The following is a 16,321-nucleotide window of genomic DNA, read 5'->3' on the forward strand; positions in this document are numbered from 1 at the left end:
AAGTTTGTTTTCTAAAAGAAACCTGTCCTTGTTGACTGTTGAGCCACCCTTCGTGTTTCTTTCCTCTTTAATTCTTATAGCCAGGACAGCCTCTGAGCCACTTGTCATCTCCTTGTACCCTCCCCAGCTGTTTCCAGTGGCAGTCAGCCTCATCTTTCTAGAAGGGTACCCAAAGAAGTGATATGATTTGCCTCTTACTAGCATGGACATTTGGCTCAGTTTCCCCATCTGTAATTTGGGGATGACAATAGCGTTCACCTGACATAGAGGTGTTTTGAGCACCAGGTGGCCTAAATGCCAGTAACAGTCTCCTCTGATACTAGGGATTGTACTGTCACAAGGCCCTGTGAGCCTCCCCCAACCCTCCCTTGTTCTGTGAGTCATGGCATACTGTCCTTCAGTACCATGGCTCCTGGCTCCAGGGTTGGGGGTTGGTCCTGAAATCCAGCTTGCCCACATTTTCCCTCATCTGTCTCCAACTCATCCTCCAGTTCTTGACTCAGCCTCAGTTCCTTGGGAAAGCCCCTGGATCACCTGGCTTGGTGCATTCCCACATGTGCCCAGCACCTGTCCTGTCCTTCAAGGCTATCTCCATATTTCTGAGTTAAGACTGCATGTCTAGGCAGTAAACCCCGTGCCAGTGGGGACAGTCTCTTTTTGGGCATTGCTGTATGCCTACCTCCTGGCCCCTTACCTCCGTGGTAGGCAGATGACCCCCTGCCCACTAAAGAATAGCAGGAGGAGGACAAGCACTAATCCCTGGAACCTATGAGTATGCTATGTTACCTGGCAAAAAGCACTTCACAGATGCAATTAGGATTATTGACCTAATAGGGAGATTAGCATGGAGTATCTGGGTACACCCAATCTAATCACATGAGCTCTTAAAAGCAGATAATTTTCTCCAGCCAGAGTGCCAGATTCAAAGTAAGAAAAGCACTCGATGTCCATTACTGGCTTTGAAGATGAAGGGAACCAGAGACCTCATGGTACAACCACAAGGAACTGAATTTTGCTCACAACCAGATTGAACTTGGAAGTGGATTTTTCCCTTGTCCCTTCAGATACCTTGACTTCAGCCATGCGAGTCCTGATGCAGAAGACCTAGTCACGTTACGCTGGACTACTGACCCACAGAAAGTGGGAGATAATAAATGTGTGTTGTTTGAAGCTGCTAAAAGTTTGTGTTGATTTGTTATAAGAACAATAAAAATAATACACCTGGGACCCATAGGGACACAATAATTATCTGCAAACCAGTGGACAAATGCTCCAGGAGGCATTGGCAGGCATGGCTGCTAACTCCCTCTTCCTCCTCATGGCAGCATCCCAGATCTGTTAGTTAGAAGGTTCACTGCCCCAGAGCCCCTGCCACCCACGTGTGGTCACCTCATCTCCCACCCCATCCTAGCACATCCAGCTGGAGGCACCACCCACCTGTCAGTTTCCTCACCCCTAGGCCTCTGAGGAAGCATTTTCATGGTCTGATTCTAAAGACAGCGGTGTGTGTGTGTCCATGTGTGTATGCGTGCACGTGTGTGTGTGTCCACACACACGCTCACATGCACATATGAGCCTATAAAGCTAGAGTAGCTGAGAAGTCACCATCTAGCCCTGGAGTGTGCACCCAGACAGGAGCCTGGGTTCCCCGGGCAGAGTCATCTCTCTCTAGGTGTTTGATTCTCTCGAATCTTCAATGATTCCCTGCTACCTGCAGAATGAACCAGAGTGGGGGCAGAACACAAGCCTCGAAGAGCACTGGCTCAAGTTCAGCTCCACTGCTAATCCACTGGGTCACTCTGGACCCCTTGGGTGGCCTAAAGGCCTCCTCAATAAAATGGAGATCAAGGAGATCAGGAAGCACACAGACTCTAGACTACACTGCCCATGAGCACTCTGAATGATCAGCACCAGCGTGCGACGGACCTCAGATACCAGGTGAGGCCCCAGACGCAGCGTGTGCAGTGATCAAGGTCTGGGGTCCATGGTCACCAGGTCTACTCCTGGCCATTCCAGTTAGCTGGGTGACACTGGACAAGCCACCGGCTTCTACTCAGTCTCTCATATGTACAACAGGGGGAATAAAAGTACTAATTTCATGGGGTCCTTTCCAGGATTAAAGGAGCTAACACTTGGAAGACACTCAGAATGGTCCTGATATGTAGAAAGCCCTCCATAGATGTTATCCCTGAACATTGTTGTCACTGGGAGACTGTTTCTTTTTGCAAGGTAAGGACGACCTCCATCCTCATAAGCCTGGGCACAGCCTGAGGACAAGGACTGAGGCGGAAGCCTTTGGATGTAGTGGACCCTAGGTGGATATGTGTGAACTGAAGGGAAAAATGATTCAGCTGAGGCACAGAGTTATCTGGGTCCCAACAAGAGGGAACCAGAGACTCAGAGGGTCCAAGAAAGGAGAGGATGAGAGCAAATACAAGAGAATGGACAGCGGCCCTTTGCAGGCTGTGAAAGCCCAGATCCTTGTGAGCGCCGCCTGGATCCTGGCGGCCAGGCAGTCAACTCGAGCCTGCCAGATGGGCTGGGCCCTGTCTCCTGGCCCTAGGAAGCTGGGACATGTAGGTCCTGGTAATTAACAACCGAGGGAGGGATTTGGGCTAGTTGAGGGGCTTGATCACATGCTCTGGGAGGTAGGGAGGGGCCACACTGGGTCTGGGGTCTGGGGAGGCAGGCTGGAGCTGGGGAGCATGGCTGTGGCTCCTCTCTAGCTACATGACATCGATGCTCACACCTGGAACGCAGGCTCAGCAGACAGGTCAGCTCCCACCCTGGACCACCCCCTAGAAACCCAGTCTGGCCCTCCCGCCCCTCTCTGCGCTGCCCTTCCCTGTCTTCAAGGTCCTGTCCTGAGATTCTGTCTCCTCTCCCTAACTGAGGGGGTCGCTGGGCAATAAGGGACTTGCAACCCCCACCCTGTGCTCCCAGAGTGGCCAGAGCCAATTCCGGCTGGGTGGGTGGTGAGTGAGAGGGCAGGGCTCCAGCTGGGGACCAGGGAACCAAGTGTGTCTGAGGTAGGCCGGGACCTGGGTGTCACCTGATGCCTGCTCTGCTTGTGGCATGTACCCCAGGATCTCAGGGGTGCTTGTCTACGGATTCTTACTCATGGAGGTCTGCAGCCAGGGCGGCCAGGGAAGCCATTTGGAGCACAAAGGTAAGCTGGGGAGCAGGTCAACAGATGCAGGATCAGGGTGGATGGACACAGAGGGTCAGAGTGACCACACACAGGGTTCCTGGGAGGGCTGCCCCTGCCTCCCGAACTCCACAGTGACTGGACACGGGGGCTTCATTCCCATCCCGCAACGCTACTGCCTCCGAGTGGCTCCAGTTTTTTGTTTTTTTTCTTCTTCTTTTTTTGGTAGAAACAAGGCTTTGCTCTGTGGCCCAGGCTGGACTGCACTGGTGCAATCATAGCTCACTGTAATCTCCAACTCCTAGGTTTCAGCGATCCTCCCACCTCAGCCTCTTGAGTAGCTGGGACTACAGGCACATGCTACCAAGGCTCTAGCTTTTAAAAGGCTCCCAGCTGAGCCTATCCTTGGGAAGCCAGCTCAGAGTCACCATCTCCCTGAGACCCCTACTGATCCCCTGACCCACATATTTCTCTCTGCAGAGAACCCACTGCCACCACTTCTCTTTAACAGTCACTGTTTCCTGACAAAAGTGAAATTCTTTCTTATACAACAATAGTCCATTTATTGTTTAATTTAGGCACCAAAGTAAAATAATGAAGAAAAGATGGCTGTTTTTAAGCAAACAGTGCTGGTACGACCAGATAGCCATTTCAAAAAAAAAAGAAAGAAAAGAAAAAAGGGCCAGGAGCTGTGACTCATTCCTGTAATCCCAGCACTTTAGCAAACAAATGGCTTGAGTCCATGAGTTCAGGACCAGTCTGAGCAACATGGCAAAATTCTGTCTCTACAAAACAACAAAACAAAAACTAGCCAGGCATGGTGGCATGCACCTGTAGTCCCAGCTACTCAGGAGGCTGAGGTGGGAGGATTGCTTGAGTCTGGAAGGTGGAGGTTGCAGTGAGCTGAGATCATGTCACTTGCACTCCAGTTTGGGCAACACACAGTGAGACCCTGTTCCAAAAAAAAAAAAAGGAACCTCAACCCCTCACACCATACACAAAAATTAAGTTGAAATTCATCATCAGCAACATAAGTGTAAAAGCTAAAACTATCCAACATTTAGAAGAAAATCTTTGCAACATTGGGATAGGCAAAGATATCTTATGGTACAAAAAGCATGAAGCACAAAAACCAAAAACTGGAGACTTCACCAAAATAAAAATTTCTGCTTGGCTGGGCCAGGTGGCTCATGCCTGTAATCCCAGCACTTTGGGAGGCCGAGACGGGTGGATCACGAGGTCAGGAGATCAAGACCATCCTGGCCAACATAGTGAAACCCCGTCTCTACTAAAAGTACAAAAAAATTAGCAGTGTGGTGGCGTGTGCCTGTAGTCCCAGCTACTCAGGAGGCTGAGGCAGGAGAATTGCTTCAACCCAGGAGGCAGAGGCTGCAGTGAGCCGAGATCACGCCACTGTACTCCAGCCTGGGTGACAGAGCAAGACTCTGTCTCAAAAAAAACCAAATAAATAAAAATAAATAAATTCTGCTCTTAGAAAGGTAGCATTAAGAAAATAAAAAAGGCGGCCGGGCGCGGTGGCTCAAGCCTGTAATCCCAGCACTTTGGGAGGCTGAGACGGGCGGATCACAAGGTCAGGAGATCGAGACCATCCTGGCTAACCCGGTGAAACCCCGTCTCTACTAAAAAATACAAAAAACTAGCCGGGCGAGGTGGCGGGCGCCTGTAGTCCCAGCTACTCGGGAGGCTGAGGCAGGAGAATGGCGTAAACCCGGGAGGCGGAGCTTGCAGTGAGCTGAGACCCGGCCACTGCACTCCAGCCTGGGCGACAGAGCGAGACTCCGTCTCAAAAAAAAAAAAAAAAAAAAAGAAAAGAAAAAAGGCAAGCTACAGACTGCAAGAAAATATTTATGATACTATATATTTAACAAAGTACTAGCTTCCAGAATGTATAAAAAATGCCCACATTTCAAAAATAATGACAACCAACCTGATTAAAAATAGCAGATAAGGGCTGGGTGCGGTGGCTCATGCTTGTAATCTCAGCACTTTGGGAAGCCAAGGTGGGTGGATCACCTGAGGTCAGGAGTTTGAAACTTGCCTGGCCAACATGGCAAAATACCATCTCTACCAAAAATACAAAAATTAGCAGGGCATGGTGGCTCACACCTGTGGTCCCCCCTACGTGGAGGGGACTGAGGCGGGAGGATCACTTGAGTCCAGGAGGCAGAGGTTGCAATGAGCTGAGATCATTCCACTGTCCTCCAGCCTGGGCAACAGAGAGAGAACCCTGTCTCAAAAAAAAAAAAAAAAAAAGGAGACAAAAGATTTGAACAAATTATTCATAAAAGAAAACCCACAAATGGCCATACTGAGCACATGAAAAGATGTCTAACATTATTGGTCATCAGGGAAATACCACAATTAAATGACAAGATACCACTACACACTCACTAGAATGGCTAAATTGAAAAGACTGCCAATACCAAGTGCTGGTGAGGATTTGGAGTATCCAGAACTCTCACACATTGTTAACAAGAATGTGAAATAGTATAATCAATCACTTTCAAAAACAATTTGTATACAGTTAAATATGCATTTATTATTAAGCCCAGCAATTCATTTACCCAAAAAGCTATAGACTGACTGTTTATGTCCTCCCCAGGTAACCTACCCATACATTGAAACCTAATCCCTCATATGATGGTACTTGGAGGTAGGGCCTTTGGGCCTCTTGGGAGGTGATTAGGTCATGAGGGCAGAGCCTGCATGAACGGGATTGGTGTCCTTATAAGAGACCCCAGAGAGCTTCCTTGCCCCTTCTGCCATGTCTAGGAGGACACAGTGAGCAGACCGCCATCTATGAATCAAGACATGGGCCCTCAGCAGACACTGAATCCACTGTCACCTTGATCTTGGACCTCCCAGCCTCCAAAACCATGAAAAACACATTTCTGCTGTTTATAAGCCACCCAGGCTATGGTTCTTTGTTATAGCAGCCCAACGGACTAAGACACAAAAGAAATAAAAACATAACGTTTAGACAATGATTTGTGTAGGAACATTCACAGCAGTTTTATTCATGATGGCCAAGAATTAGAAACAGCCAAAACGTCCACCAACAGGTTGATGGATAAATAAATCATGGTCTAACCACAGAGGGGAATACTACTCAGCAATACAAAGGAGTCTCTCCTAATACGTGCAACAACATGCATGAATCCCAAAATCTGTATCTGAAGCCAAGCCAGACACAAATGTGTACATACAGTATGGAATGACTTCAGATTCTGAAAAAAAGGCAAATCTGACTAATTGAGGCAGAAAGCAGGTCAGTGGTTCCCTGGGTCTGGGGCTGGGGTGGGTTATTGATAACAAAGGGGCATGAGGGTGCCTTGGGGCAGGGTAAACGCTCCATCTGGATTGCGGTGGTATTTCACAAGTGTATACACTTCTCAAAACTCACCAAATATAGACTTAAAATGGATATATTTGATTATGTGTAAATTATACCTCAATAAAGTTGATTGAAAACATCAATTCCTCAGAAAATTCTGATCACTCCCCTCTCAGACTAGGTCAGTCCTCCTGGTATGCATATCCATACCCACTACAACCTGTATTTATTTTTTTTGAAACATGGTCTCCTTCTGTTGTCCAGGCTGGAGTGCAGTGGCTCAAATTAGGATTCATTGCAGCCTCGACCTCCCAGGCTCAAGTGATCCTCCCATTTCAGCCTCCTGAGTAGCTGGGACCACAGGCATGTACCACCACACCCAACTTATTTTATTATTTTTTTATTTTTTGGTAGAAACAGGATCTTACTATGTGGCCCAGGCTGGTCTCAAACTCCTGGTCTCAAAGCGATCCTCCTGCCTTGGCCTCCCAAAGTGCTGGGATTACAGGCATCAGCCACCTCGCCTGGCCAACCTGTATTTTTCTTTCACTGCATTTCCTGAGTCTGTAATTATTACGTTAAGAGATGAAGTCTCCCTCTGTCACCCAGCCTGGCATGCAGTGGTGTGATCGTAGTTTACTGCTACCTTGAACTCTTGGACTCAAGTGATCCTGCTGCCTCAGCCTCCTGAGTAGCTAGACCTGTTAACACATACCACCATGCCCAGCTCATTTTTCAATTTTTTTTTTTTTTTTTTTTTTTGTAGAGATAGGGGGTCTCACTATGTTACCCAGGCTGGTTTCAAACTCTGGCCTCAATTGATCCTCCCACCTTGGCCTCCCAAAGTGCTGGGATTATAGTCATGAGCTGCCACAACCAGACTGTAATTATGTTGTAACTGATTTTCTGTCAGTTAATTACCTTTAGCCTGGAACACCACTCTCACCACTGATTGCTAAGCACCTGGAGCCATGTCTGCACACAAAGGGTGCTCAATAAGCACTCCTTAAACAAAGGAATGCAGGAGGCAGTGAGGACCAGGGCCCTGGCAGGAAGCAGAGGACAGGACAGCAGCTGGCTTTGGCCCCTGGTCACCCCTTTGGGACTAGAGTTCTGTCGACTGGATAACCTCCGGGCTCTTCCACGTGGGGCCCTGGGCCCGCCTGGGGAAGTTGAGTCTGTGTAATTCTTCAGAGATCTCTTGGAGGGTCTTGCCTTTGGTCTCAGGAAGGAACAGGCCAGTGTAGATGGCCCCACAGGCACAGACACCAAGGAAAGGGACATAGAAGAAGTGGGACAAGGCCTCCTGTGGATTAAAAGAGACCCCAAGACCTGGTGTGGCTCCATCAGCCCCAAACGGAAGGCCCATGACAGGTTGTGAGGAGGGATTTGCCCCCCTCTTTGCTCCCCTAAGACCCCTCCCTTTCAGTCTCAGTCTCCCTTGATGGAAGCCCCCCACTGGGGTTCTCAGGATGACAGGGACACAGCCTAAGGCAGGGCCCCCAGCGGGAGGGGCAGGCCTACCATGACAAAGGGAAATCCCAGGCTGACCAAGAAGAGCATGATCCACATGAGCGCCCCGCCGACCACGCAGGCAGCAGGCCTGGCCATCTGGTCAAACAGCTCTGTGGCCAGGATCCCCGTCACTCCAGCTGGAAGGGGGGGCAGGGACAGGGGTCTGCTGGCCAGGGCTCCCTGCCTGCCTCTCCCCTACCCCAGCCCAGACATGGGAGTGGGAGCCGAGGCCCAGTCTGTATGGGGGAACCCTCAGGGCTCTCCTCCTGCCATTCCCTCCCAGAAGCCCCTATATGAGGTGGTCTCTGAGGGCCCGCAGGGGACATTGCATTCACACTACCACTGTGCACCCAGCTACCCATCACTCCTTCTATGTGATGATGGATGCCCAGAGCCCCTTGGGCCCACTCACCAGGGCCAATGCCAAAGCTGAGGATGGAGGCAAAGATGCAGGCCACGGCCAGGTAGAGTGTCCAAGGGAAAGAGCTCTGCCGTGGACGGGGCAGGGGTGAGCTGGAAGTTAGCCCAGCCTGGACCCTCCAGCCCTCATCCACCCCAGTTACCTGCAGGCACAGGGCCACAGTGAAGATGCTCCCCCAGCAGGTCATCAGGCTGTACCCACTGATGAGCAGCATGCGCCGACCCATCCTCTCGACTGCCACACACTTCAAAGGAAGAAAGCGCAGACCCATGCACCCAGCCATGGTCCCTAAGGTATGGGACAGGCAATGGGAAGGGGTCTCCTGAGAAAGCTGGTGGTGGGGGTGGGGGTAGTTTCTTGCTTCAGTGTGACTTTATTAATTTCCTAAAGGAACTTGGTCAATCAATCACCCAACTTCAGCCAGTTTCCGCATCTCAAAATAGTGCTGGAAGTGACCCGCAAACAATAGATGCTCTCTAACTCACTGGATTGATTGATTGAGACAGGGTCTCGCTGGTCCAGCCCAGGCTGGAGTGCAGTGGCATAATCTTGGTTTACTGCAGTCTCAACCTGCTAGGCTCAAGTGATCCTCTCACCTCGGCCTCTCCAGTACCTAGCACTATAGGCAAAGACCACCACACCCAGCTAATTTTTGTATTTTTTGTAGAGACAGGTTTCACCGTATTGCCCAGGTTGGTCTCGAACTCCTGATCCCACCTCAGCACTATCGCCTGGGATGGAGTGCAATGTCACCACCTCAGCTCACTGCAACCTCCACCTACCGGGTTCATGTGATTCTCTTGCCTCAGTCTCCCGAGTAGCTGGGATTACAGGTGCCCGCCACCATGTCCGGCTAATTTTTTGTATTTTTTAGTAGAGACGAGGTTTCACTATGTTGGCCAGGCTGGTCTCGAACTCCTGACCTCGTGATCCACCCGCCTCGGCCCGAAGTGCTGGGATTACAGGTGTGAGCCACTGCACTCGGCCCCTCACTGCATTTTAACACCATAAGCTGGAGTGTAAACTGGTTTAATGCAGAGGACCTGGGAGTCCCTCCCCTAAGGGCTGGTGGAGGAAGGGCACCCTCCAGACTCACACTAACAATCGCCGTGAGCAGCTCGCAGCTCCCAGTCCCGATGATGGCGTACTGGACCTTCGCTTCTGGCACTCCTGCTTTCCGGAACACGGAGGAGGCATAGGCGTACATCTGGGAGAGCATGGCTTTCAGGCCTGGGCTCCCTTCCACCTCCCATGGCTCCCAGCAGCCTGCAACACCAAGCCTCCGGGGCCCAGGGCGTGGGGTGGGGCAGGGGTCTCACCAAGTCATTCCCGCAGAGCTCCATGGCACTGCCCAGCACCACGAGGCTTGTCACCTGTCTCCTCAGGACCCGATGCTGGAACATCTCCCATGGGCGCCGGGCACGGCGGCCCTGGCAGGCAGCACGCTCCTCCTCCAGCTCCTCCAGCTCCCTTGCCAAGTCCCCGGAGCCCCGCAGTCGCTGTAGTGCTGAGCCAGGGAAGAGGGTACTGAGCTCCCCTTCCCCAAGCCCCTCTTTGGTCCCCCCACAGGGACCCTCTCCTCCATCACACCATTCCTTTCTTTCTTGGCTCACTTTCTGTCTCTGTGTCTGTCTCTGTGTGTGTGTCTCTCTCTCTGCCTCTGTCTCTCTCAATCTCTCTGTGTCTGTTTGCCTCCCTGGTCAGATGGAGATGATCTTCCTGGCCCTGACATTTCTCAGGGCTGTTGGGGTGTTGCTACCGTGGATGAAAAAAGGCTTTAGAAAGAAACTCGGGGTTCTGCGGACATATCATGACTTTTGCAGCACATTATCAAACTCAGTTCGTCACCCCTCCCTGCACCCATGCTGCTTGCTGTGTGATTTTGCAGTTCCTCCCACTAAAGGGGCAAGTACCGCCTACATCTCTGCTCCTGGCTCCGGGCTTGGCCAGTAGGATAAGGCGGCAGTGAGGGTGTGCCATGTTCCAGCCTAAGCCTTAAGAGGCCTTGCTCACTTATACTTGCTCTTCTGCTACCATGAGAACATTCCAGGCTAGCCAGGAGGATGACAAGAGACATGGACAGCCATTGGCCAGGCGCGGTGGCTCAAGCCTGTAATCCCAGCACTTTGGGAGGCAGAGGTGGGCCTGAGGTCAGGAGTTCGAGACCAGCTTGGCCAACATGGTGAAACCCTGTCTGTTCTAAAAATACAAAAATTAGCCGGGCGTGGTGGCAGGCGCCTGTAATCCCAGCTACTCAGGAGGCTAAGGCAGGAGAATCGCTTGAACCCAGGAGGCGGAGGTTGCGGTGAGCCAAGATCGTGCCATTGCACTCCAGCCTGGGGGACCAGAGTGACACTCCGTCTCAAAAAAGAAAAAAAAAAAAGAGAGACATGGACAGCCAAAGGGGCCCAGATGAGCCACCCTCACTGGGACTGTTCTAGATCAGCCAATGCCCAGCTGAGCTGCAGTTGCAGGAATGACCAAGATCAGCAGAGACATCAGCCAGAACCATCCTAGATCAGCGCAGCCTAGAGGACTTAGAGGCTTAGGCTAAACAATTGCTTTTTTTGTTTGTTTTTGCTTACCACCGAGATGTTATGATTGTCTATTAGTCAGCAATAGAAAGCTGATCAATAAATTGGCACCAGGAGTGGGTGCTACCATAACAAAGACCTGTGAAATATGGTATTAGTTCCAAGACCAGGCAGAGGATGGCAATGAGGTTGAAGAAATGAAATGCTATGTTATATAGTGCAGTAACATGGAAGAAAGAAAATGGGCTCAATGAACTTATGGACTTGAGCAAAGAAAACTCCAAATGTTGAAAGCATGAACTGGTTGCTGTTAAATGAATATTCTAAGCTTGCTGTAAGACATGAAGAATTAACTCAGAAAATAACTGGCCAGTTTGCAAACAGAATTCAGAGGCAACCAAATTTAATTAAACATAGCATATTTCAGAAACACTGGGTTAGTTGAAAACAACAACAAAAATGTTTTCTCGCCTCTATCCTCTCCAGCTAGCAAAAGAATCCCAAATTAAGTAACAGCCTGTGAGCAAAAATCAAATCTGGAGCACCGCCAGGAAGCCATGGACTCATAGTAAAGATCAAATCAAGCATGTGGCTTAAAGCAGTGCCTCATAGACCCTCACAGCTAGAAAAGAGGGCATTTAGGAGGCTTGCGGGCATTGCTTCAGGGTAGCCTGACATACTCTAAATAACAGCAGTTAGGCCTTGGGAGAGAAGCCTGTCTCAAAAGTAATTGTGAGCGTGGTTTGTTGGCACATGAAAAAACCTCAAATACATAGAAAATTCACATCATTTTTTAGAAAGTTGTATTGGTAAAAGCTCTGCCAGTTTGGACAAAAAAAAGACCAGGACAATTTGAAATATAAAGACTTCTGTGCCCCAACTTTTATTTCTTTTTTTTTTTTTTTTTTTTTTTTTTTTTGAGATGGGGTCTCACTCTGTCACCAGGCTGGAGTGTAGTGTGCAGTGGCACCATCTTGGCTCACTGCAACCTCCGCCTCTCAGGTTCAAGCGATTCTCCTGCCTCAGCCTCCCTAGTAACTGCGACTACAGGCGCATGCCACTACACCCAGCTCATTTTTGTATTTTTAGTAGAGATGGGGTTTCACCATGTTGGCCAGGCTGGTCTCGATCTCTTGACCTCGTGATCTGCCCGCCTTGGCCTCCCTGGGATTACAGGCATGAGCCATGGCGCCTGGCCTGCCCCAACTCTCTGTAGGCAGGAAGCAAGCTGAGAAATTTGCTCAACCATCAAAAGCAGCACACTGTGCAATGCCCTCTTCAGAAGGAATCAAGGAAGGTGATAGAAAAGGAAAAACATTTCAGAGGGCAGACGCAAGAAGCATGGAGAGCCACGCATAGTGGTGTGTGCCTAGAGTCCCAGCTACTCAGGAGGCTGAGGCAGGAGGATCGCTTGGGCCCAGGAGCTCTGGGTTGTAGTACGCTAGGCAGATCAGGTGCCTATACTAAGTTCAGCATCAATATAGTGACGTCCCAGGAGCAGGGACCACCAGGCTGCCTAAGGAGGAATGCACTGGCCCAGGCTGGAAATGAGACAGTTCAAAACTCCCGTGCTAGCTGGATACAATGGCTCATGCCTATAATCCAAGCACTTCGGGAGGCCAAGGAGGATGGATCACTTGAGCTCAGGAGTTTGAGACCTGCCCAGGCAAAAGGTGAAACTCCATCTTTACAAAAAATACAATTAAAAAAAAAAAAATTAGCCAAGCGTGGTGGCACGGGCCAGTAGTCCCAGCTACTCAGGAGGCTGAGGCGGGAGAATTGCTTGGGCCTGGGAGGCGGAGCTTGCAGTGAGTTGAGATCACGCCACTCCAGCCTGGGTGACAGAGTAAGACCTTGTTCCAAACAAAACCAGAAAACCAAAACAAAAACGAAGAAAACTTGCATGCTGATCAACAATGGGGTCACGCCTATGAATAGCCACAGTACTCCAGCCTGCACAAGCGAGAACCTGTCTCTAAAAATTAAAGAAAAAAAAAAAAAAAGAACCGTGGCCTGGGGTGCCCTTCCTAGGGGGCAGGGGACAGAGCCAGAACTTGAACAAAGAATACTCCCTGCCCCCAAGGCAGGGGACATGGCCGTATTTTCCTAGGGGCACTTCAGAATTGTTCTAGATTAGCGACTGCTCCATGCTTGCCTTGCTTCCTCGTTTTTGAAATGAGAGCTTTAATTCCAGTTACCTCATCTTACTTTTCACCATTGCACGCTGAGTGTGGGAAGGGAGGAAGACTTATCTTTCTAGATCCTAGGTTTCTGGATCAAGAAAAGGCCCATATAGACTTAATGTGGTGTAAGATCTGGGACTTCAAGCCTGATGTCATGATTGGATGAGACTCTGGGGGATCCTGGGATGGGACTGAACACATTTTGCACAGAGGAGAGACATAAGTAATAATTGTGGCCATGGTGACAGAGAAGAGTACACTAATGGGCTAATGGGCTCTGGTCTTCACCCCTCCTTAAATCCACACCCCTTGCGATGGGAGAGGATATGCCATCAATTTTCCCATCCCTTGACTTGGGATTTGGCAGCATGACTGACTCCCTTTCGCCAATGGAATGTTAATGGCATGAGGGGACCAAAGGTTTGGAAAGCACTTATGCAACTGGATTTGCTTTCTTGTTTCTCTGCCATCATCATACTATTCCTAGGCTAACCCGTTGGTACCAAAAGTGAGAGGACAGAAAGTGTAGCAAAGCTGAATGACTCCAGTCCAGACCAGCCCAGACTGGCCAAGCCGCAGCTGAACCTCACCGCTGCCCCTGTCCCCCGCCCCATGCTGTGAGGTAGCCCAGCTGAGATCAGCAGAGCTGTGCAGCCAGCCAGGCAAGCAAATGAATAAAAGATGCAGTAAATAATTGTTGCTTTAAACCAGAAATGTGGCAGTTGTTCCTTAGGCATTCTTATTGTAGCCATAGTTGACTGAAGAGATGACCATCACCCAGTTGGCATTGGGTAGGTGAGGTCTTGCACAGGTGTTTGACCGTGTGTGTGTGTGTGCATGTTTCTCCACACCACTCTGGAATTCTTGGATAACAGTGGCTACGTCTGATCCATTTTGCTGCCTGGCAGTTTGGACAGCCACTTGATAAGAGTTCTGACTGAAGGCAGGCATGGGCAGATCATGAAACTGAGACACAAAGAGAGGGATAGCTCTTCCTTGATAAATGAAACCTATGAAATGGGGACCCATATACTCTGAGGAGATGCAGCCCTTGGTCAAGGCAGTCTGGGAGCCCAGGGACAGAGACTCACCTGCCAGGCAGGCCTCGGTGTCTCCACAGTCAATGAGGAGGTAGCGCGGGCTTTCGGGGAGCAGAGGCAGGGAGGCGAGCTGCAGCGCCCCGGGTACCAGGCAGCTGGCCAGCAGGAGAGGCCAGGCCTGAGGGTCACCTAGAAGTTCCCTAAGGAGGCAAAGGAGAGGCCAGGCCAGATTCCTCTTTGCCAGAGTCCTACCACCCTTCTCTCCTGCCCACCTGCACACCTCCCTGCAAAGGGTCTGCAATTGCCCCGTGCCTCTTCCTATCCAAGTCTGGGTCTGAACATCAAGATCCCTCCCACCCAGGCTGGCACCAAGAGAGGACAGGGACACTGCCCCACCTCATCCCTAGCAACTCCCCTTCCCAAGAGTCCAGACTCTGCGTTCTCCTCTTTTTTCTGGAATGACTGGAACAGGTTTCTCTTTGAAAGCCCAAATCTTTACCCTCTCCTCTGTCAAGACCTGTTCTTTGCTCCCTGACCCGGAGAGGACAGGAAAAGGTGATTCACATTGCAGTATGTTGACTGATACCCATTTTGTGAATTGGCAGCAGAGATGTGGATAGAGGATTCGATGCCTTCATGCAAAGCAACAATGCTTTAATCTACTAGTGGGTAGGGGAGACATTTAGGTGAAGAAAGGTTTTTACTGGTATCTCCGAAATACTCAATGCATGTGGGGGAGGGGTGCTTACCTGAGTCCGACCACCTGTCCCATCACGATCCCCAGAGCAGTAAAGATGGCTGAGCTCATGGCCACAGCTCCTCGGAGCTCCTTAGGGGCGCTCTCCCCCAGGTACATGGGCTGGATATTCATGCTCACGCCTGGACGTGTGCACAGCAGAGGCACATCAGCCACCAGCTGGGACTTCCCTCCATGACACTGGCCTGTCTCCCCTGCCCCACTCAGCACTGTCCAGCCACTCAACTAGATCCTGGCACTGAGGGCTGATCCTCACCCCCCACACTCTGAGGGGTTCTGCTTCACCTGCTGAAGGGTCAACAGGATCCCAACTCTACTCCTCAGAACTTCTCAGAGAGGGCTTTCTCAGATCCGCTCCCATCCTGGTCCCTGGCCACAGTCCCACATGTTCATGGGAACTTCCTAGGTCCCATCACTGGGACCTGAGTGTGAAGGGCTCTAAGGGAGCTGTGTTGGAGCCCCTAAAAACCCAGGTGGATGTGCTCAAAATTCTGCTCTCTCACATGAAAAGCCCCACAAACCGAGGAGTACCTAACAGGCCATTCTGCTTCTGAGGGAAGATCAGAAAACTCATCCTATATCCCTTTATACTTTGGCTGCCAGGAAGCTCATGGCTTAGAGTGTTACTCAAACATGGGACCTCTGTTAGTGTTAGTTTGCAGATGTTTATTCCCCCATCCCTACACAACTTTTCCATTGTTCTGGACCTACTTTAAATATCTAGTCATATGAGTCTTTTAAGATAAACTATATTTCATCCTTTTGTGACAAAGGTAGGCATAAACAAAAAATAAATAAATGAGGCTGTGTGCAGTGACTCATGCCTGTAATCCCAGCACTTTGGGAGGCTGAGGCAGGCGGATCACAAGGTCAGGAGATCGAGACCATCCTGGCTAACACGGTGAAACCCCGTCTCTACTAAAAATACAAAAAATTAGCTGGGCGTGGTGGTGGGAGCCTGTAGTCCCAGCTACTCAGGAGGCTGAGGCAGGAGAATGGCATGAACCCAGGAGGCAGAGCTTGCAGTGAGCCGAGATAGCGCCACTGCACTCCAGCCTGGGCGACAGAGCAAGACTCCATCTCAAAAAAATAAAATAAAATAAATAAATAAATAAAGGGAGGAAATGAAGGAGGAAATGAAATAAAAGGAATTAATGAATTTGTGAATAAATAGGCATAGAGAGGTAGGACGAGAAGCCCCCACTCCATACCTGCACTGACTCCCACAAGCAGTCTTCCCAGCATGATCATCTCAAAGGAGCCTGCTTTGCGGCTGAATCCAAACAGAATCGCTGCCAACACCACAAAGATGTTATTCACCAGGAGGGACTTCTTCCTTGGGGGAAGTGAAACACACAGAAAGAGAGG

At 50.2% G+C, this 16,321-nt stretch overlaps 2 protein-coding genes across 9 annotated transcripts in view; both read right to left on the reverse strand.

The window, feature by feature from the left end:
• LOC117096507 (aggrecan core protein-like) overlaps nucleotides 1-16,321 on the reverse strand; it is a 443,073-nt gene that overhangs the window by 141,912 nt on the left and 284,840 nt on the right. The gene's annotated exons all lie outside the window — the stretch shown is intronic.
• SLC2A11 (solute carrier family 2 member 11) overlaps nucleotides 6,162-16,321 on the reverse strand; it is a 29,562-nt gene continuing 19,402 nt past the window's right edge. For 4 of the 8 annotated variants that reach the window (XM_033233963.1, XM_033233961.1, XM_033233969.1 and 1 more), the window contains 9 exons: nucleotides 16,165-16,289; nucleotides 14,946-15,075; nucleotides 14,248-14,396; nucleotides 9,759-9,946; nucleotides 9,536-9,646; nucleotides 8,582-8,683; nucleotides 8,431-8,506; nucleotides 8,028-8,155; nucleotides 6,162-7,809 (listed from right to left, as the gene is read on the reverse strand). In XM_033233963.1, coding sequence (XP_033089854.1) covers nucleotides 7,609-7,809; nucleotides 8,028-8,155; nucleotides 8,431-8,506; nucleotides 8,582-8,683; nucleotides 9,536-9,646; nucleotides 9,759-9,946; nucleotides 14,248-14,396; nucleotides 14,946-15,075; nucleotides 16,165-16,289 — 1,210 coding nt within the window. In that variant the 3' untranslated portion in view covers nucleotides 6,162-7,608. The remainder of the gene's footprint in view (nucleotides 7,810-8,027; nucleotides 8,156-8,430; nucleotides 8,507-8,581; nucleotides 8,684-9,535; nucleotides 9,647-9,758; nucleotides 9,947-14,247; nucleotides 14,397-14,945; nucleotides 15,076-16,164; nucleotides 16,290-16,321) is intronic. The other 4 variants (XM_033233966.1, XM_033233967.1, XM_033233965.1 and 1 more) reach the window with 3 other exon arrangements.

Source organism: Trachypithecus francoisi, unplaced genomic scaffold (assembly GCF_009764315.1).
Source record: "Trachypithecus francoisi isolate TF-2019V2 unplaced genomic scaffold, Tfra_2.0 Lachesis_group14, whole genome shotgun sequence".
Taxonomy (NCBI): domain Eukaryota; kingdom Metazoa; phylum Chordata; class Mammalia; order Primates; family Cercopithecidae; genus Trachypithecus; species Trachypithecus francoisi.